The 21,964-nt window shown below is 37.8% G+C and overlaps 1 protein-coding gene and 1 long non-coding RNA gene across 3 annotated transcripts in view; one reads left to right on the plus strand and one right to left on the minus strand.

Annotated features, from left to right (window-relative positions):
• Positions 1-890: 890 nt before the first annotated feature.
• Positions 891-20,828, minus strand: CLDN18 (claudin 18). 2 transcript variants are annotated; one of them, XM_075570306.1, is made up of 5 exons: positions 20,537-20,828; positions 7,085-7,249; positions 6,281-6,419; positions 5,889-5,999; positions 891-3,853 (listed from the first exon to the last, which is right to left on the minus strand). In XM_075570306.1, exons 1-5 carry the CDS (start codon positions 20,754-20,756, stop codon positions 3,706-3,708), a joined length of 783 nt encoding a protein of 260 aa, XP_075426421.1. In that variant the 5' UTR covers positions 20,757-20,828; the 3' UTR covers positions 891-3,705. The 2 variants fall into 2 exon arrangements, with proteins under 2 accessions (XP_075426421.1, XP_075426420.1); XM_075570305.1 differs by lacking the exon at positions 20,537-20,828 and adding an exon at positions 11,824-12,214.
• Positions 9,500-21,964, plus strand: part of LOC142465894 (uncharacterized) — a 60,931-nt gene continuing 48,466 nt past the window's right edge. Inside the window, exons 1-2 of the long non-coding RNA XR_012788000.1 lie at positions 9,500-10,083; positions 18,833-18,873. This is a non-coding gene — a long non-coding RNA (uncharacterized LOC142465894). The remainder of the gene's footprint in view (positions 10,084-18,832; positions 18,874-21,964) is intronic.

Consider the following 21,964-nt stretch of genomic DNA (forward strand, 5'->3'; position numbering starts at 1 on the left):
TCGGGTACATTTTTAGGGGAACCAACAACTCCGGACCCCAACTACTTAGGCACATTCTGACAACAATTTCTCCGCAAAAAACCCTTGAAACTGATACCCTAGCAATCCCTGCTCGCTGGCAACCCTGGAAAGGTAAAAACACAAAATTCTTTATTGTCGCACATTACACATTATGCATGTACAGTTGCTAGGCTCAAGAGCTGACACTCTTGAACCCTTATACTCGAATCAGAGGTAACCAAAACAGGGCTTGATCTTTATTAAGAGCCTGATTACACCCTCACCGTTACAATATCGATCTTAAATTATGAAACAAAAATAACTGTGGTAGTTACATGCCTGACTGCTTTCCCTTTCCAGTAACAGGCTATATGCAAAGTACCATTTACTTTATATACTGAAAGACAAAATGTAAAAACACCAGGTGCGTTTGTTAACTTTATTGTTAAGTAACCAAATGTGTAAACTCAGAATAACATGCATTTTAAAGCATTAACAAAAAAGCCTTATTCCTTTGTACAAATAATATTACTGGAAAAATAAAACACACACTTACAGGTAATTAAGGATATATGACTCCTATTACTTAAGAAATAAGACTGATTTCACTTTATAACTTCTAGACATGCAAAGAGTATTATAAAACATTACCAACATTGATACAAATTTATAAAAGCTACTATGGGATTTAGAATATTAAGACCAGATTTATTAAACATGGGCTCTAATGTTCCTAAAGGCTTAGCGCCATTTAGTAATTGTGGCCTTGCATGGTTTTTTTTACATCTGTTTCCACCTGTGTCAAATAAAATGGACTTTATTCAATTCCAGAAGTAAAATGAAATATACCCCGTTCTAATTTATACATCGCTTAAAGCTGCAGGTCAGTCTTTTTTTTTTTTTAATTTTTTTTTTACTTCAATAGTTTCATGTGTGCAATCTCTAATTACCTAAAGTACTGTATAGCTGCCGGTCAATTTGTTCTCCATGTATTGATAGGCGAAATTTGGTGACATAATTAGAGCTGGCATATGTTTTTATTTGCTTCTGTCAGTCAGTGGAAGCTCATGAATATTCATGAGCACTCCTGCACTGACATGTGCTAGAGGGAGGGCAGGGCTGACAAAGGGGTGTGCCAGGGCTTGTGACAGGACATGAAGGGGCAGTGCCTTAGCAAATGGCTGTTAAAATAGAATACAAGAAAATTGGTCTTTCAAAGTTATTTTTTTAAAAACAGAAAATGCTAAAAGTATTTTTTCTTACTACAGAACTGATTTATTAAAAAAAACACACATGCAGGATTTTGACTGAACTGCAGCGTTAACTTATCTAAGTTGGCCTGTAACATCACACCCCGAAATGTGTCACTAACAAATGCCATCACTGCTAAGAGATTGACGTGTTATTAATTAGTTTAAATTTTAACCCCCAAACTCATGGCACTCTGTGTAACAAGGCTAAGAAAAGTTTGCCTTAACGCAAAGCCATTTATTTACCACTTCACTGCCAGAGCATTCATTCGCTGTATGTTGCCAGCTCTTATGGTAACAAAGGGTTAATACTGTATGTTCACTTGTTATGTAAGAGGGTAAAATTAAACCAAAGTAGTACGGACCCTGTATATTGATGCAGAGAAAAGACTTCAATGCTTCTCTTCCCGTCAATTGTAATGCTAAATGTGTCGTTGATGGCTAGACCCCTATTTTAGTTTTAATAGATCAACCTAACACTTGCTTTATGGATAAATGACATCAAACCTTTTGTTGGTCCTGGAAAAAGCATCCTTTTTAATAAAATATATTATGATAATGCTAATGCTTAAGGTTATACACAATTACACAGCACTTGACTTGGCGTTCAAATAGGGTCACTGTATCTTATTTTAGAAAAGATCAAAAGCTAATATCCTATTTATGCTAAAAAAAAAACATAATACAGAAAGGTATTGGGCGTTTCTTTTAATGAAATCCATCTTTATTTGAAAAAATAAGTGAAAATGTAGAATTGTAAATTAAAAAGTAGTGGTACTCCATAGCTCCTTAAACCACTACACATCAATCACTGGTTATGTATGGCTGTGATGAATTCAAGAATATCCGGTGTAAAGCTTTCAAAATGCAATCAGATTTTTTTTTATGCTATTTTGAATGCTTCTATTTTGGACTACTTTTTATTTTCATGAAGGATCATATAACTTTGAGAGTGGTTAAAAAAGGGGATTTATACTTTATATTAACTTACTGGGAAAATGCATAAGCAGTTTGCAGACATTATGCCAGGAATGGAATGCATTGAGATTTGTAAAGCATCCTATATATGCAATGCAATTGCTTCATTTAATGCATTTTGAAAAGGTTCTTGAGAGCTCTGAAAATTCTCCCTCCTTGTCATGAAAGTGCATGGCAACATTTCCATGTTTATAGTTCAAAACAGCTACGCGGAAAAGTTTTCAGGTTCGTATATTCTGAACTTACTGTAGATGTTTTAAGAATTTATTCAACCAGTCTCTATATAGAAAGCTATTTTGAAAAGCTTGAAGAAGTATTGCAAAAACAGATTGCTGAAATATATATATTTTTAAAATACAGCATTGGTAGGACACATGCAAACTAATCAATTTCTTGTGGGGTCCGATATAAACTGTAGGTCCCATTAAATGTAAATAATGTGACCCGGGACGATCAACTTTGACTCATTTAGACTCCTGGGTCGTAGAAATTATGGAGGATATCGAAAATTAAATATATTGGTGTTAGCAGTGGGACCATAATCAGGTAAGTACTTAGTTATAAACACAACTCTTTTCCTTCCAACATTCTGTTTATGGTGGGTGTATGACATAATAGGGTTTGTGTGGAAAAGACAGTTAAAGTGAGTGAAGGTCTACCCCCCAATATCTATGATTAGTGCTATTTAAATAATACAGTAGCACTGCTATTGGATGGACAACAGGTGACTGGGTTACTGGTCAAAAACTGGCACATGCAAATCTTAAGTAACATCCCAGCCCTACCATTTTTCATCAGTGGTTTCAGAATGTCATTTTTTTGTATACCATCTATACTAGAAGCTTGCCAATGTCATGTGTTTCCTGCTTTAAAGATATTTTACTTGTGTGTTTTCTTGTAACAAAATAGATACGTTTTTCTTTTCAAAATGTCTTCAAAATGGAAAATTACTGCATGATGGAAAGTAAAAAGTAAATGGTAAATAAGTACATATATATATGTACTGTATATATGTACTGTAAATATATGTCTACACATGGATTAAGGTATTGGGTTGGGCTTTAAGTCTTCTGTATAGATTAATTTAAACATGATTTATCATATGAAGATACTGTGCCATATTTAATAAGTGGTGCATAAGACGCCTTCCTGCACCGGAAGATAACTTGTCCCATATTTACTAAGCAGTCTTCTGGAATAAGACGCCTTCCAACGCAGAAAGACACCTTCCAGACCATTGACTTAAATAGGCTGTAAGGTGTCTTCTAGTGCCCCAAAGTGCCTTATTGCAGAAGACTGCTTAGCAAATACAGCTTATTATGGCCTATTCACTTGACTGGACCGTAAGATGTTTCCGGTGCAGGAAGGTAGAATAGCACAGCTTAGTAAATATGTGCCTCAATCTAAATATTTTTTACATGACACAGTAAAACCTTTTTAGCAGGACAGATACAGTATATGGGGATCCCCTGCAGAATTACACATAATCATGTTTAGAAGGGTAGGTCTTCCCATCCTCACTGCGTCGAGACTCATTGTAAATGGACTTCTTACTCTTCTCGTCATAGGCTGGTGTCTTGTATCCTGCACTTTTCCCAGACACGTGATAGGAGACAGACTTGTAGCTACATGGAAAAAGAAGAACAGTTCAATAAAAAAACATCCCACTGTTAATCTGAACTAAGGGGCTAATTAACTAATGTCTCCCGATGGGGCTAAATTGTGGAAAAATTATTGCACCAGATTTATTACAGGAAAAACTCAAATTCAACTTGGCTAAATTGAATTAGCTTTCTTTCATAAACCCAGTGCCTTTTTTAAACTGGTTTTGCCCCAATTTTCAGCTCAGAGATTTTAGTGAATAGACCCCTAAACATCTTGGTGCAATCGTTCATATTCTATAAATGATGTATGGGCTACCGAGGAAAGGTGTGGAAAACATTTGCTCATACAGTATTTGGGTATTCAAAGTTGTTGGTAAAAATGTGCTTGTAATTTCTAAAACCTTATACAGGGCACAAGGAAATTGATATGTATGTATGTATGTATGTATGTATGTATGTATGTCTTTATTTATATAGCGCTATTAATAGCACTTCACAGCAGTAATACACATGACAATCAATGTCTCCAAAAAATTAAAACACCAAACGCAATATTCTTAGAGATCTTAGGGATGTCTAAATTCACTCGGTTTGAATTGGGGAATGTTCCTTCAGATGTTTCAAGATATTCATGAAACCGCAAAAATTAAGTGTGTGCCGCATGGTCAATTCAGATGTCCAATTGGACCTCCCTCAGCGTTAATCCTTCCAGGTCCAACTGGCGCGGTCATGGGACCAGGAGCTATTGCAGCGCCGGGAACAGTTAGACCAGCTACATTTATTGTTTATCTTCATGGGAATAATGCTCTCATCATGCAGTATATTGTGTTGGTTTTTCTATTTATTACCACTATTTTCGCATAGTCTGGATATTGTCTTCCATTTATTATATCTTGTTTTGTATTTCACAATAAATGTATATATTTGTAATGAGAACAATGAGTGCAGCTTCTTCACAGAAAGCTTTGTGTCACATTCTTTTGTGGTATGTGTGTGTTTATATTATAATTTTTGTTCTCTTCATGCACCTCTGACTGATATTTTCAGTCTGTTTTTGTGCTTCCTGTAGCGGTTATTGGCCCTTTTTTTGTACTCATCATTTATCACCAAGTTTTGCCAAAAAAAAAACATATACTGTAGCTACTGTATTTGCAAACCTTGGAGTAAAAAGTTGCTCTCTGTCTAAGAATATTGCGTTGGGTGTTTTTATTTTTTGGAGAAGTTGGTATTTTCACAATTTATTCTCTATCTTGCATTGACCAAAATTAATCCCAAATGCCAATGGAAACAAATATTTTGCATATTTCTACAACAGCGCCATGTGATATCTTAAAGAGAGCCTTATCCCCTTAACTTTAACTGTATGTCTGACCTAGAAATTCATTAAAGCTGACTATTCATCCCAAGGGCAGTACAAAGGACTCTGGGCCATCCCTTAAGGTTGGAGGAAAGGAAATTTCACCAGCAACAAAGGAAAGGGTTCTTTACAGTAAGGGCAGTTAAAATGTGGAATTCATTACCCATGGAGACTGTGATGGCAGATACAATAGATTTGTTCAAAAAAAGGTTGGACATCTTTTTAGATGGGAAAGGTATACAGGGATATACCAAATAAGTATACATGGGAAGGATGTTGATCCAGGGATTAATCCGATTGCCAATTCTTGGAGTCAGGAAGGAATTAATTTTTCCCCTTATGGGGTTTTTTGTTTGCCTTCCTCTGGATCAATAAGTAAGTATAGATCTAGAATAAAGTATCGGTTGTCTAAATTTAGCATAGGTTGAACTTGATGGACGTACGTCTTTTTTCAACCTCATCTACTATGTAACTATGTAACTGACAGCTTTTTTTTTTTCAAACAAAGTAAATTAAGTTAGAAGAAAGATGATGTAGATGTGCAACTTTCTTTGACATTTCATTCGTGTATAGACCTGCAAATGGTCAGTCTCACATACGACCAACATGAACTACAATCATTAAATGGTTTCTAACATGAGGAATGATCCTGCAGCTGCTACCCACTTTAAGAAGTACCATATGCCAAAGGTGACTTACTTTGTTTCTGCAGGCATCAGTCCTCGGCATGCTATGCACATCATGATGCCACCAACAAACGCCAGACCACCAGCCACCCATCCAACAAACAGTGCTGAGCCAAAAGTGTATCTAGAGCCCAGAAATAGAGGTTAAAACTATCCCAGAAATGTGGTGGTCATTTTTTTATGCCAGCTGCCTGAAGTGCATTGAGATTTATGACTAAGTCCTTTGGCTCCTGCTTCTTCTGAAACAGCACAGAGTTGTCCAACCGATTTCATGTTGGATAGGAATGCAGTGAGTACTTGGCAGTCTGGTGCCGTTTTAAAAGAGGCAGAAGCCAGAGTGGTTGAAAATAAATCTCAATGCATTTCATCCGTCATTTCAGATCAGAAATCCAAAATCCCTCTTACCTTGTCTGGAGAGTCTGCATGCCTCCCATCCCTCCCATGCCCGAGATGGCTCCACCAGAGTACATGTTTGCTGTGGTCATCCAGAAGTTTGTTACCAACATGTTGGCAAACACGGATACGCCAATTATGGAACAGAGTCCTAAACACAGAGACATGAATGAGAACATATAAATGGACCAGCTCAACACCCGCAGTATCACCATTGAGAATGATCTGGATAATTATCTATTAGAATATGTATTTGATTGAAAAACCATATATTGTTTCAATGTACATGCAATATTGACTTTATGGGGGGATTCCATAAGCTCTGATAAGGACACAGAAATAATATAATGCAAAAAAGAGAAATAAATATTGAAGTTACCTGTAGAACATAGCCAAAGTTTCAGATCACTAGGGTAACACTGATGAAGGTTCCCTATGGGACCAAAACATTGATTTCACCCATGATCATGTTGGGTGATAAGTACATTTATCTAAAATATTATGGTACATAAAAGTTTACTCCAGGTTTGGTGAACTTTTCTTGGACATGTGAATATAGCCCTTAGATCAATTAATTATGTCCAGTAATTGGTAACACATTGGCCGGCAGCCATCAAAACTTGATTCGCGCTAGCATACCGAATCGTCAAAACTTGCAATTAGATATCGGCCGTGATAGCACGGATGGCACGTTGATGACACCCAGTCATCATTAGCTCCCATTATAACGAAAAGACGCTTGTGTCTCTACTGGAAAAGAACAAACAGATTGAGGAAGCAGAAAAATGAGTGAGAGGGTGTTTCAGAATTACTCACCGGCTACAATAAACATGACACCAGAGGTCAAGGTGATATTTGCTTTGGTAGCATCGTCCATGTTACCAATCCGGATACACTTCAAGGCGAAGATGGACACAAGTAAGCCGATAGCTCCCAGCACAATGCCAACAATCATCAGGGCTCTGACAGCCTGAAACATAGCTACAAAGGATACAAAAAAGTGTATTCAGATCTACTAATCATTAAAGTAGTCCAAATTTAATGGACATGGCAATTTGTAGCATGGCTGAAGCCGCCCATGACTGTCTCTCTAATGCCTCATACCAGACAGAAGAGAGGATTTTCTAAATCTAGACAAAAGGAGAAATCAAAGTCATGTAACCACTACGCATGACATGATTCCGGTGTTGGAATGGCATGTGGTATCCAATGTATTTTATAACAATATTTAGGAATTGAAAACTATTGAAGGATGTCCCAGTAAAGTGTGTGATTAGGATGTGAAGGAAAAAGTAAAGGCAATTTGCTCTATATGCATATTTACGTTTCTTATACTGTATGTGATGCAGATCTGATGTTATTAAAAGGGGAAAATGTCAGAAAGAGAGCCATGCTACGACAATCAGACACCTTCCAGACACCTTCTGATTCATCCAAGTAAAGTCTTTTGGCTCTGGTAGGGTACTTCTGGCATAGCACTGCTTAGTAAATATGGACATAAGAACTTGATAATTGCCATTACTACCTTCTTTCTTTAACTCTGCCCTAACTACTCCTTTGTCCCCATGTAACCACCTCCTAATCACAAGCTAATGCAAACAGGGCAAAGCGGGACTGGGACGAATATATGTCAAGTTGGATAAATTCATGTTAAGAGGGAACAAGTGGACTCCATTTATCTCCATAAGTAGAATTGTTTGGATCTTGATCTTACATAACACCCATAAAAAAGAGAAGTTGGGACCAAGCTACATACAAATAGATTCTTACCTTTCATAGAAACAGAGAATGTGACAGGACACAAGAACCACTTGGCCCATCAAGTCTGCCCATTTCCTATCTGCTGTAAAACCTCCCACCCTATTTGATCATTGATTTTCTTTTCTATTTAGAATAGCCATATGTCTATCCCAAGCAATTTACTGTATTAGCCCCTACCACCTCTGCTGGGAAGCTATTCCATGTATCCAGCACCCTTACGGGAAGAAGTACACCCTCACATTTCTCCTGAACCTCCCACCCTCCAGTTGTGGAGCTTAACTTCTTGCTCTAGAACTTCTCTTACTCTGAAACATGCTTCCCTCCTGTACCCTTTATGAATGTTAGCGTTACAGTCATATCCCCCTCTCCCTTCTCTCCTCTAAGCCAAGGGTGGCCAACTCCAATCCTCAAGGGCCACCAAACAGATCCGATGTTAAGTATATCCCTGCTTCAGCACAGTTGGCTCAATCAGTGGTTGTCAACGACTGAGCCACTGATTGAGCCACCTGTGCTGAAGCAGGGATATCCTTTAAACCTAACCTGTTGGTGGCCCTTGAGAACTATTCATCTATCTCAATATCTTGTATAGGGCTACACAGAGCGAACCCTGCTCCTATGTGCTTGAGGGCTGGAGTGGGCCACTCCTTCTCTAAACTGCACATATTAAGGTCCTTCAGTCTTTCCTACCAAGTCTTTCAGATTTCATTGTATTGTGTTTGGCACAAAGATACAGGAGGTCAAAGCTACAGACTTTTTAAGGATCAACAAGAAACTGTACTCAGTCTCTCAAGATTGTGAAATTATTAGGAACGGGACTGAAATGCTAACTGGCAGAAAGGTAGAAATGCTTCTTATACCACGTCTACAATTAAAGCTGAATTGCCTCCGTTTGCATATAAATTACATTTTCCTAAGGTTGGCCCTACAAAAACACTACTGTTCAAATGAGAACTGTGCCTGTGCAGAAGGGAGCAGCCAGAGGAAATCAAACCCCTTCCATGTTTCGGCTTCTCGTGTTTGCAAACAAACGTTAAAAAAAAGGAGATATCTGGGTGAAAATCTGTAAATCACCCCAGCCATAACCTTTAAACATTGTCATTGCTTCATTTTGGTCTTAGGAGGGACTGCTTTTGTGTCAATGTTTTTGAATCTTGAAAAAAAAAGTCTGATAATGTTACCTTAGTGTGTCTGAGTTAATTACACAGTAGCTTCAAATAAAAAGTCTTTCTATTTATGAGCAACACATTATATATATATTAGAATCCCATTACTCACTGGCAGGGTGTGGATTGCAAAGCAGTGGTGGATAAATACAAGGAAATAACTGATAAGGAATAGCATACATGCATCAATGATAAGGCATGTTCTGCTTTGCAGAACAAAGTGGGAAGGCGGGCAGTGGGGGGGTTATTATGCTATGATAAGGGGTTTCAGAACTTGATTCAGCATTGACTGCCATTACAAGTCAATGATACCCTTTATCGGAGTTTAGTGAATGAACGGGTGTAATCAATATTGTCAGAGAACATGTAAGCCCCATTAAAATGGGGTCTGGCCATCTGAAGCTTTTCTAAGAAGCAGAAAACTGCATTATAACATATGGTATAATGACCAAAGAAACGGGGAGGGGGTTTCTTAGCATCTTCTGGGCACTTAGAATTCCATTTTGATTGAAGAGATATGGAGGAGTGCTTGCTCATTTCACAAGTTAAAATGTGTGACCGTTCCACTATTCCCCACCAAGCAAATACAGATTAGAGACGAGAATTCGGAATGATTACATGTAGAGCATTCTATTGCTGAATAATTTGCAAACAGAGTTAAAAAGAAAGTGGTACACATCAAAAAGGCACCTGTGAGGTTAGAAAAGCAATGAACATGTGAAAAAGAGACCTGTGAGGTTTGGAAAGTTCTGTACACACGAAGAAGAGACTTGTGAGGTTTGGAAAACTCTGAACATGTGAAGAAGAGACCTGTGACGCTGGAAAGTTCTGTACATATGAAGAAGAGAACTGTGAGTGTCGAAAAGCCCTGAACACACAGAGACCTGTGAGGTATGGAAGTCTTTTTATTAGAGAATGTTGCCCCCGTTTAGACCCCTGTGTATTGCTAATGACATTGATACTGTATATTTTATATTTGAAAGCTTTTTGGCCTGCAAAACTTGGTCAACAAATTGTAACAAAATGATTAGGAGCTATCAAGAGTTATCAGGAGGTACTAAAACTGATCAAGACTTTTGTGCACGGCAATGCATTGCAAACTTTCTGCCAGCAAATAGGTTAAAATGTCATGTCTGCACTGCAACGCGTATTAATATTTATTCCTGCATCATTATTACAATAATGATCATTTAATATAAATTGTTATATCGTTATATGGCAGTTTAATGAAAAATAAATATTTTAAATAAATTCACACTGTGAGTGACCCAAAACTATTTTGTGGCGGGAACCTCATACTGTACATCAAAATAACACATACATGTCATTTTCAAATTCCCTTTCTCTTTAAATTTCGATATAGAATCCTATAAATATGGGTCTATTAACAGCCTCATTGTACTGCGCTATGGAACAAGTTGGCACTTTTTAAAAGTTCCCCCAGGAGAGTGTGTACATTTTTATATTCTCCCAGCTTCCAAACTTAGAATAAAATGAATAAATAAATAAACTTCCCTGCATTATTCAAGAGAAAAAAATGATTTTAGTTTTAATGAGATTTTAATCTATATTAAACACAGTGCTGTTTTATGGTCCAAATTACATCTGGGAGACATTGATAAATAGTATCATGGGGGGGGGGGGGGAGGGAGGGTATTGCCAAAACCACACTGAAAGCAAATTGGTGGAAATAGATATTTACATTGACCATTTTAAGAGAAACATTAAAGTGTTTAAAATACATTGTTTTCTCATTTTAAATCTAGTGTTGTTTTATGTTTGAATTCTGCAGGCGCCGTATTGGTTGCAGTTTGTTAAATTTTCCCCGTTTTAAAATTGTTGCAATACACCATTAAATATAACACCAGGTTTATTTATTTTTTTAGTCGCTTTAAAAAGCGCTGTTAACTAAAAAGTGTAACGGCTGGTGTTGTTCCTTATTAATAAAAAAACAAATGTCTGCTGTTTGCTGGGGTGTTATGTATCAAAGGCTGATTAATTGGGGCAAAGAGCATCCTAAATAAATGAAAAAATCCCGTTCCATTTTCCTAGATAATCGGGTCCTGTTTGTGGAACCGTTTCATACACAGACATATATACATACATATAGGTAAATGTAAATATATATATATATATATATATATATATATTTATATATATATATATATATATATATTTATATATATATATATTTATATATATATATATATATATATATATATATATATATATATATATATATATATATACACACACACATACAGGTGCACACCTTCTGAAACATTTCAATAGCCTGAACTCCTGACCACTTCTTCCCACACCCCACCCACGAAGGCCCTTACCCACCATCAAGGTGCCTACTGCCTCTGTCAGTCTCCGAACAAGGCCACCATCCCGCTTAGATTGTAAGATCTGCGAAACAGCGATTCATATTCCTATATGCACTTATTTTATTATACAGTAGTCCCTTGTATTCTAATGTCTGTTTTTGTATTGCGCTGCGTACATTGTTGGCACTATATAGATTAAAAGCATACATACTGTGCATATACAACCTACCAATTGGGTTACTGCTGTGTAGTTACAGTAGCACCACATGGACAGACAACATTGATTAAAGAGTAAAATAACCTGGTAATCCTAGAATGGTGAAATAGACACGGCACTCTGTAAATCCAGAGCTTTGCCTCACACAGCTCCTCCACAGACCCTGGTAACTAAATACCGCAGTGACCGGGTTATCATAGAGATCCTGAGTGCTCCACATATCCATTCCAGTGGCCGCGATGATACCAGCAAAGCCAAGTGCCGATATGAGGAAGCCCATGGTTTGACACATTGTAACCGACATCGTTCTCTCTGCTCTGGAAGGTCCCAGTCAGCTCTGCCTGCTGCTTCAAAACTACTAGAGTCCCCTTCACAAGGGCAGCTTATCACCACCTCTTTCTTCCCGTGCTTTGTTTGCTCAATATGTTTTCATAAGATATCTCGGTTTCGCTCTCAACGTGGGTTGTGTATGGTTGAGTTTCGCATTACATTCAGCGCTATATAAAGCCGAGACCAATTCGGTGGGATGTGGTGATGTCATGGACAAAAGACTGTCCCCCGTGTTGAATCACCAACGTAGTTTCGCTCTCAACCGTTCCCTTTACCGTTATCATTGTCCTGTGAATGGACCTCATTGTCCAGATACGACGTGCCATTGGCCAACAGAGAAACATAGAAATTTGCGTCATTTGAATTTGTGTACCCGTTTTCCCTACTATGATAATAATATTTTCTTACACACTACAGTATATAGTGCTGACAGTGTATGCACTGATATGCAGTATATGAATTTTTGGCAGACACAATGAATCCCTGCCTCACAAGAGCATACAATCTAATATTGGTACCCAAAATAGGGAGATAAAGTCAGTTGACCAAGGCCAAAATAAAATCTGATACTGGGATTCAAAGGATGAAGGCAGTGACATTACCATAGAGATATTGCTGTATCATAGAGACTACCACATCTAATACCTATATTGTACACTTCCTACCTCTTCTCTGTGCTGGAGAAGATTTTAGTCCCATTCATCTGAATAGAGTTAATCTCTTCTCCAGCTCTGGGAAAATATCTTCACGGCATATTGAATAAGGGCCGTTCACTGCATTTGCACTCACCACTTCTGCTGGAAGGATGTTTCATGCATCTACTACTCAATTAAAAAATGTACTACGTTAAATTTCCCCACCCACCGTGCTTTAAATATGACCCCATATCCCTGTGTTTTTATGTCTTCCTCCCTTTATCCTCATCACCTCTCCTTTCTTCCAGAGATATACTGTACATATTGAGTCCTTTTTGCCTAGATTTACAAAGCTTTACATATAAACCCTTTATACAGGCCCATCACCACTGCCTTCTTTATGGTGGTAATACTTCGCCCTACACAACCTCCCACTCTACTCACCATCCCTGTTACATAGAAACATAGCGTTTGCCAGCTGATAAGAACCACTTAGCCCACCTAGTCTGCCTATTTTCATATCTGTTGCAAGCCCTCAGACCCTATTTGATCCTTGCCTATCTTTCATATTTAGAATAACATTATGTCAACCCCAAGAATATTTAAATTACCTTATTGCATAAGCCCTTACCCCCTCTGGTGGGAGGCTATTTCCCAATTCTACCCCCTTTCCACGAATAAGTATTTCCTCACATCTCCCCTTAGCTGTCACCCTCCAGCTTTAGAGCGTGACCTCTTGTTCTAGCGCTTCTCTTTCTCTAGAATATGCTTCCCTCCTGCACCTTATCCAAACCTTTTATTTATATATGGGAAAGTTTCTATCATATTCCCTCTCTCCCTTTAACTCATTTAGACACAGTACCATATTATCCTACAATATATACCTCAACCTGCAATCACTGCAGTTCCCACCCACCAGACCGAGACTTTTGTTTTGTTTACCAAGTTGGGAACCAGGATGACCCTCCAGCGCAACCATGCTATTTTCAGCTCCGGGGACCTCCAGTAACTGAGATACTTAACGGTAAAAGTTCCACAAGTACTTCCTAGTTTTCAAGTCCCCCGCATCACGTGGACCAATAGGAAGTCGCAATGGATGACGTTGCTGCTTCCTATTGGCTCGTATCATGCGTAAGATTTAAAGAGTCATTTGTTTCTCCTGGAAGGGACTAGAACGTGCTACTTTTACGGTAATTTTCTTCGGAACAGTAGTTGCATTGTCAAATTTGTGGGTTGGGACCCGAGATTTGCAGAGAACAAAATTTACGAACTGATGTTCTCCAAAAAAAACTTTACAAATCAGCAATGCGGAAAAGTACTTGATTTTTTTCAGAAACTGTTGCAATATTTAGATTTTGGTAAAAGGAAAATATAATAAATCTTTCCAATCCATGTTCTTGTTTTTCTTTTTTAACGTTTACATTACATATAATTTTTTAGGGACAGTTCACAATTTTGAACCGGAATTTGAAGTGGGTATTCGCACTTCAAAGGCAGCAGCATCACCACTGAGCTTCTAACATTTGTAGTTAGACTATGTTTTTCCAGAAGTAAGAAAAGAGAAGTGAAAAATAACTGGGTCTTTTTTTGCTATTGTAATCAAATCTTATAGCAGATCAAATCCTATATTTATTTAAGCTCAGCTATCACTTCCCTATATTTAAAGGAAGTCACTGTGACATGTACGCTGTAACTTAGCAAAACTAAAATGGCCACCACAATTTAGAAAATGGCTGACAGTGTCACAGGCTTAAAACTCAACTTAAACTTAAATAAGGTCTTTATTTCACCTTCTACTTTTAGAGTATACAAATCTCACCTTACTACTTATAGAAGGTGTAATGTAGTCATGTTATTGTTAATAAACAAAAAACACACACATTTTCTTTAGCTGGTTTTGAAGTGTGACCTTGATTTTAATTTGGACCAACCAGAGAAGTTTTAGACTGGTTACATGTAAATCCTGACGATAAAGCGATCCCACGTTTCTATCTTTCTTAACAAGCAGAAAAATTGGTCTCGTTATTAATTATAAATGGTTCTTAGAGGTTAAATTGGGGAAAAGATCTTGACCATGTCTTCATAAAACGCATTTCCTCTTGGTGTTAATTAGTCTAGTTAATCGCTCTGGGTAAAAAAAATACAAAAATTCAAGTAACCCAACACCATCAATGGGGCGAAGAGGTCACAGCTGTACTAACATCTTACATACAAGAGAATCCCCTTCATTTATTTACCAGAGATGATCACCCACAAGTCCACCATACCTTGTTATCTGGAAAGGGACAATCACCTCATAACCACTCCACTCCTATTTATACACCTGCATTCTCCTACCTATCAACTGCACCTAATTCATTTAGTAGGTCCTCTACCTATTTCTGCCCTGCGTAAGAGCAAAGGAGCCCTGCACTACTTGTCTCACATTGTTGGACCTTGAAACGTTCAACTAAGTGCAGCAGATTGAAGACCGTTGACTGATTTGATTAATGACCTGTCTGTTACAGGAGTTATCCCCAAATCAATTTTCTGTATACTGTATACTGTATAAGTAAAGATGTGTGGACTTTTCGCCAACTCTTTAGAAATTAGCTTAATTAGCCAATCTTTTCGATTCACTGAAAATCCAACTTTATAGAAGGCTGCAAGCCGTTGCCCAAGTAAAAGTCCCACAGCCTGAAATATGAGTTTTGCTCCTTTCCCTGTTGAAAATGGAAATGACAAGAATCGGTGGAAATTGGCCAAGTTCACACAAAAACATTGAGTTTGTCAATGTTGTCCCAAAAAATTATCAAACTCACACAGTCCCTGCAAGCATTGAACCCAACACCCACTATATTAGCATGTTCTTGTATAGCGCTGTTAGTTTTACGTAACGCTTTACAGAGACATTTTGCAGGCACAGGTCCCTGCCTCGTCTATGTTTTTGGTGCCAGGGGCACATGGAGATAAAGTGATTTACCCAAGGTTACAAGGACACTGGAATTGAACCAGATTCTGCTGCTTCAAACGCAGTGTCAGTTAGTGTCTTTACTCAATGAGCCACTCCTTCTCCAAACATATATAGTTGTGTCAAAAGGAGTGCTATTGGGTGTAACCAAACGTAAGTTATACAACAAAAATAAAGAGCCCCAATGCAACATCCAAAGGACAAAGTATATAGTTAAATACTTATCTGTTGATCTTCTCATTGGGTCATTTAGTTAAACTCTCTAAAGACCCCACCATACTCAACCACTAACCACTTCCTCAATTAGGAGTGTGAGGAGGGCCCATGTGTCCTTCCTTCACCTTCCTAATTCACCAAGGAGGATTCATGCTTTATATCAACATCAAAAGCGTTTGTTGGAAATTTGAAGATCATTCTCTAGGATAACAGTGAAGAGCAATTTATATCAAAGCAGCTTTCCCCATTTTTGTATTTATTTTTTTACATTTATTTTACATGTCTCCAGAACTCACCCTTGTCCCCCGACCTCCGAGGAGCCTCTCTCCCACTCCCCAGTTCCCGAGTTATTTGAGTTTTTTTGTGTCTGTGTGTGAGACAAAAAAAAAACTACAAATATGACCACTGGGTCCCCAACAGAAGGTCGCAATATCACCTCCCAACAATTTTGCAGCATTTTGTGAGCATTATCCAGCGGCCATATTGTGTTTTAACCAATGGTTGAGTTACTATGGATTAGCTCTGAGGGACCAACCACCCATCCCCTGGTTGATTTAAAAATGTAAAAAAGATGCTGATAACTAGACCCTCTAATGGGTTCGCAGTCCAGTGGCAACCTATTACAATATGTACATTATTTGTTCCTCGAGGAGACACCCTGTGCTACTTCAGAGCACGTACGTTCCCCACATTGCTGACTCTTCAAAGTAAGGGAGGTGCGGTCACTCCTGTTTTGGTTGTGAGAAAACGTTGGGTTTGGGTTTTGGTCCTGGTTGTGCCAAAACTCGATTTGTTTGAGTTTGGTTTGGGATTTTTACCAAAGTATGAGGAAATATCCCCCACCCCCTTCCAAATAAGCAGGGAAATAGCATAATTAAGCACGGAAAAAACAATTAGGAAACTAAAATCATATAGCCGAAAAAATATATATTATGTAAAAAAGAAATGTGGGTTTTGGTTCTAAAAAATCTTAAGGGTTTTGGTTTTGTATTTGGTTTTGAAACGTAAGGTGGTTGTGGGTGATGATATGACACACCTGGTTTTCCCGTCTCTATTTAAAGGGTCAGCCCCAGGTAGGGGGATAAAAAAAAAGGTTTTGAAATGTTAAAACATTTTTTGTATATGTTTTGCTTTTCTCTGGGTTTGTTGAAGTTTATGATTATAAACAAATTATATTTGTGTTTGACGAATGATGTCAACTTAAGTATGTTACAAACAAAGAATAAAACAAAAAGTGCAATTTACCTGCGACTTTGATTACTGACAAAAAGTCTTATCATCAAAACGTCATATAAAGATTGTAAAAACTCTCTAAAGCTTTTGACCACCATGGAAACTGTTAAAAAGTTGAATTGTTTAAATATTGCTATTTGCCACCCTTTTTAAAATGCGACAAGCAGAAGCCTTTTTAAATATGTTTACACAGTACAATTTTTTTTTTTTTTTAAAGCAACATTTCCTCCAAGAAGCCTTAGTTAATTTAATTCATATCATGTTAGTATCTTGCTCCCCGAACATTTCCTGCTCTTTTTCTGTGTGTCAAAAATCAGGATTGTATTCATCTCTTGTTTCTGAGATTTCCGTGGTAACATTTAGACTGCGCTGTGCACTGAGGCGAGCTCCATTTCAAAAGCTTATATCCCCTAAACGACGCAACAGATATAAAAAAAAAAAGAGGGAAATTAGATCTTTTAAAGTGAATAAAGAACTCACGGGGTAAGCATTGTTATTGCCAAACATACAATTAGCTGCATTGGAAATCCCTTTAAAAACTTTGAGGGAAATTCCATGTACAGTAGAAATGACCAATTCCAGCTAAATTACTGTATAACCAATCTCAGCTGCTGGCATTTTATAGACGGGTCACAATTAATGTTGTTAAATCAATCTTTCTTGTGAATTTAAATTTATTAGATAATTTTGCCAGGGAAAAGGGGACATTAATTTGTGCAAAATCTGCCAAAGAAATTGCAGATTATTGTTTAATAAACTGTGCTGTAAAAATAGGAATGTGTACGTTACTATGCATATACAGTAATAACCCCAATTACTTGCATCAGTTATTGTAACCACATTACCAATTACCCCAAAAACGTATCACTATTGTTTCCAGCGGATATTGAGAAACAATTCGTTTTTCATACCAACCACCCAAAATACCTACACAAATTATGAAAAAAATGGAGTATAAATCATGAGTAATCATTTTATTTTTATATTTTAAAAAAAATGACATTCTTAATTTTTGTAGCTAATATTTTTGTAAGATCTCAAAAGAAGTATTTTGCTTTTTTCTTGATGAAATTTAAAATAGTCCAAATTACTAAATAATGCTCAAGCACCAGGATCATTTTTAATTGTAATTCTGTAACTACAGTATAATAAGTTTATTTCATATAGCACTTTTCTGCCAATTACAGTGCAGGCGGTCCTCGCTTATCCGACGGAATGCGTCCCGCAAACCGCCGTCGGTTAACGGAGCATTGGATTTCGGGCGGCAGCGGTGACCGTTGGATAAGCAGGTCCGACGTCAGATAATGCGCCCAGCGGACTGCATTATACGGCGTCGGATAAGGCAAACGTCGGTAAGTGAGGGCTCACTGTATATTGCACGGTACACAGGACGGGTGATTTTTTTGCAGACACAGTCCCTGTGCCACATGAGTTTACAATCTTTGCATTTTGAGGACATGGAGATAGTGGGACTTGCCCAAGATTCCAAGGAGCTGACTCCAGGATTTAAACCAGGTTCCACTGCTCAGATTCAGTGTCATTGTTATCAGTCAGAATCAGCCCTGGTGCATGAAACATTACAAAACGTTTAAACTCGAAAGGGTCTATGCACCAAGCGTCTAAGCGTCACAAACTGCTTTTTTGGCACCAACTTGGTGAATGTAAATCTTATTTTAAATTACACTTTTGTGCGCCTACGTACTAACCTGGCATTTCTCAATTTTTTTAGGCAAACAGAAATGGCCGGCGCTGGGTGAACAGATGTTACTGGTATGTACTAAAAAATGTTTTTTTTTGTGCGCCAAAAAAAGTAATAAGTGCGCCAAAATCATTCAATTTGGTGTAATCCCTATAACCACTGTTAATAGTGTCAGCGCATAATTAAGTTGCTATGTATCAACCCAAAATGCATTTGATGCAATGCTATTATAAATAATTTTACACTCATAATTGATACGTAATACCCATAGTTATAAATGAAACTTAAAGACCTGAGAGTGCCCGTTCTTTCCTTCCATGAGAAATTCTCTAATGCAGAATCTAATGATTCTCTAAAACAGAAACGCATTAAACTACTTGTTAAAGAATCAACATAAAAATGTGTATTTTAAACCAGAGTAACGAGCCAATGCTTTCAAATAGTATAAATACGGTTCCATATAAATTGTTATGAGCTCACTTTATATATAATGTATTCCCTTCCCTTTGACATCAGTAACTTTGTTGTGTGAGGGAATACAGTACATAAATATGAGATGCACTTTTCTTCTGTGAGGTAGAGAGTATTGTATGTGAAGGGACCATTGTAGGTCCAATATCCTAGGAGGGGAAATATATTTCTCCCCAATCAGCAGCAGCAATAAACCGCTTGTGAATTTTCAAAAACATTACTATTGATCATGCATTATACGGTGTAGTTAAATGTTGATATCTCAAAATAGTAGAACATTTTTAATTACTCTTGTCAAAGACACTTTAATACACATGTAATTAATCTTCATTGATGAAGGTTCAGTATAAAAAAACAGAACATGTTTAGAGTCTGTCACTATGGCTAAGTAATACAGTACTATATCAATCCTACAAACGTAACGATTGTCTTTAACCATGGCCATTCAAGTCAAGAGTTGTTGTCATGTCAATGGTCATTATTTACTCAATGAACCCCCCACCCCCAGTATCCTGAGTCTGTTACAATGTATTCACAAGAGAATTGACTTTATATTCTTCTGTCTCACTAGACTATTTCCAGTTATTGGCAGAAGTAAACAGGGATAGCACCTACAGTAAATGTATTATAGCACATTTCTTCATTGTTAAGGGTATTGTTTATAAGGGCCCAATTTACTAAAGCCCACTTTGCCTGCACTAACACCGTTTAAATGAATTGCTTTTACCGTGGGCTAAATTTGATCTCTATTATAAATTACGACCTTGGTGCTAGTTCCCCGCCTATATACTAATACTATCACATTATCTTATACTTAATGGGGCAGATTTATCTCATTCCAATGTGGATATCGCACCCCAATCCAGAATTAACTACCATTCAAGTCTATGACAGATAACGTGGGATCGGGGTGTAATACCCCACACCGAAGCTTGATGAATGCCACCAAATGTCTTTAGAGCATCATGAAGAGACATATAAGAAGATATGAAATGTTTATCAGTGCCCAGGCTGCAAAACAGTGTCAAAACAGGTGCAAAAACAGCACCGTTACCAATCCTTTTACTCTGATAAATCTGGTGCTGTAAAAGTCTCTTTTATACCCTAGAGACCTTAATAAATACATTGTGCTAAAGTGACAACCCTTCCCGAGTGGAAATTCAAAGACAATATTAAACCAATGATGTCCATGGTCAATGCCTTTTGCACTCATTATTGACATCTTTCCCAACAAACGTTGCTGCAGATGGAAGTTCCTCTTACCGGGCAGTCCCAGGATAGTAAAATATGACCGGCACTCTGTGAAGCCGGAGCTCTCCTTCACGCAGGTCTGCCATAGTCCCTGGTAGTTGAACACTGCAGTCACCGGGTTATTATAAAGGTCCTGGGTGCTCCACTGATTCATGACTGTGGCTGCAATTATCCCAGCTATCCCCATAGCCGAGACCAGAAATCCCAAGGACTGGCATATTGTCACAGCCATGCTAAGACTCTCCCTGTGCCCTCAAGAGTTTTGTAAGTTGGAGTGCTGCGTGTACACTTACAGTAAGCATCTGAGCTATTGGAGTGGGGTATTTTTACCGTGGCAGCAGTGCCTACGTCATGTATGAGACAGATCTGGAGCATGCATGGAGGAACCGCCCAGGACCTAATCTGATTTTGGCAGATAAGTGCAGCTCTCTGTACCAGGAGACTTTTGTTCTAAACCCAGTATGCTTCACCTTTCATGTTTACCTTTCTTATGGTCGACTCTCTCCACCCCCTTGATACTCATGACTAACAATTAACTTGATTGTGGGTTGAGGGTGAATGAAACTAATTGGAGCCAAAGTTTAATCAGTAAGTTCTCCTACAGTATAGAGCAATTGCTGGACAGACGTTGGGTCCTCTGGGAATCAAAACGCCGGATTCCCGCTGATATAATTCATTTTGATTGAATATATCCTTCTTGTTGACTCATGTCTGAGTGCTATTTTTGTTCTGTACAACACTTGTTCTATGACCGCACTTATTAATTATGCTACCATGATTTAACGTGAACACTCCAGTCCTTAGGATCCACAAGTTTTATACAGAAAGGCTTATCATTTAAATGCTGAAGCCAAAGTTTAAGCAGAACTTGCAGTAGCAACAATGGCTCCGTTTGGCATGGTGAAAAAAAGATCAACATAAAGTGCGACTAAAAACCTTAATAACACCAATGATATGATAACAAAAAATCCAATCACTTAAGTCTACGAAACGTAAATTTGAGTTATTCTTACAGTAGTGGACATAACAAAGCCAATGTTTTTATGGCTAAGGTGTCTTTATCAAGGGTAACATTAACAAAATACAATATTCAGTTCCAACCAAAAGCCAGATCCACAGAGGTCCGTTAACACTTTCAGTTCCACCGACATAATCGATTCCTGTATCTGGTGAATGGAAGGGGAGGGGGGCTCCTCTTTGGTTTAGTTCATACTCAGCTAATCGCAATCACCACCTAGAAAATAAGCAAAAGGCTATGACGTACAGCATACATCATTAGGGCACTGAAATAAACTCTGTGCTAATAACGGATCATTATCAAAATCCTTAACGGCCGTTATTTCCCCTGATGTTAACACATATAATTTTAATACACTTTACAAATCCAAATTAGCATGTTTCAGAGGCGTATCAGATGTGTTCATTTTTGTGCGCAGAAAT

The sequence above is a fragment of the Ascaphus truei genome, chromosome 14 (assembly GCF_040206685.1).
Source record: "Ascaphus truei isolate aAscTru1 chromosome 14, aAscTru1.hap1, whole genome shotgun sequence".
In the NCBI taxonomy this organism is placed as follows: domain Eukaryota; kingdom Metazoa; phylum Chordata; class Amphibia; order Anura; family Ascaphidae; genus Ascaphus; species Ascaphus truei.

What these genes read in the sequence shown, in the direction of transcription:
- CLDN18 (XM_075570306.1), bottom strand. Translation starts at nt 20,756, where the DNA reads ATGGCTGTGACAATATGCCAGTCCTTGGGATTTCTGGTCTCGGCTATG. An exon ending in TGTCATGTTTATTGTAGCCG is followed by an intron (nt 6,420 to 7,084) that starts GTGAGTAATTCT and finishes CTCTGTGTTTAG; the next exon opens with GACTCTGTTCCATAATTGGC. An exon ending in ATGCAGACTCTCCAGACAAG is followed by an intron (nt 6,000 to 6,280) that starts GTAAGAGGGATT and finishes TCTGGGCTCTAG; the next exon opens with ATACACTTTTGGCTCAGCAC.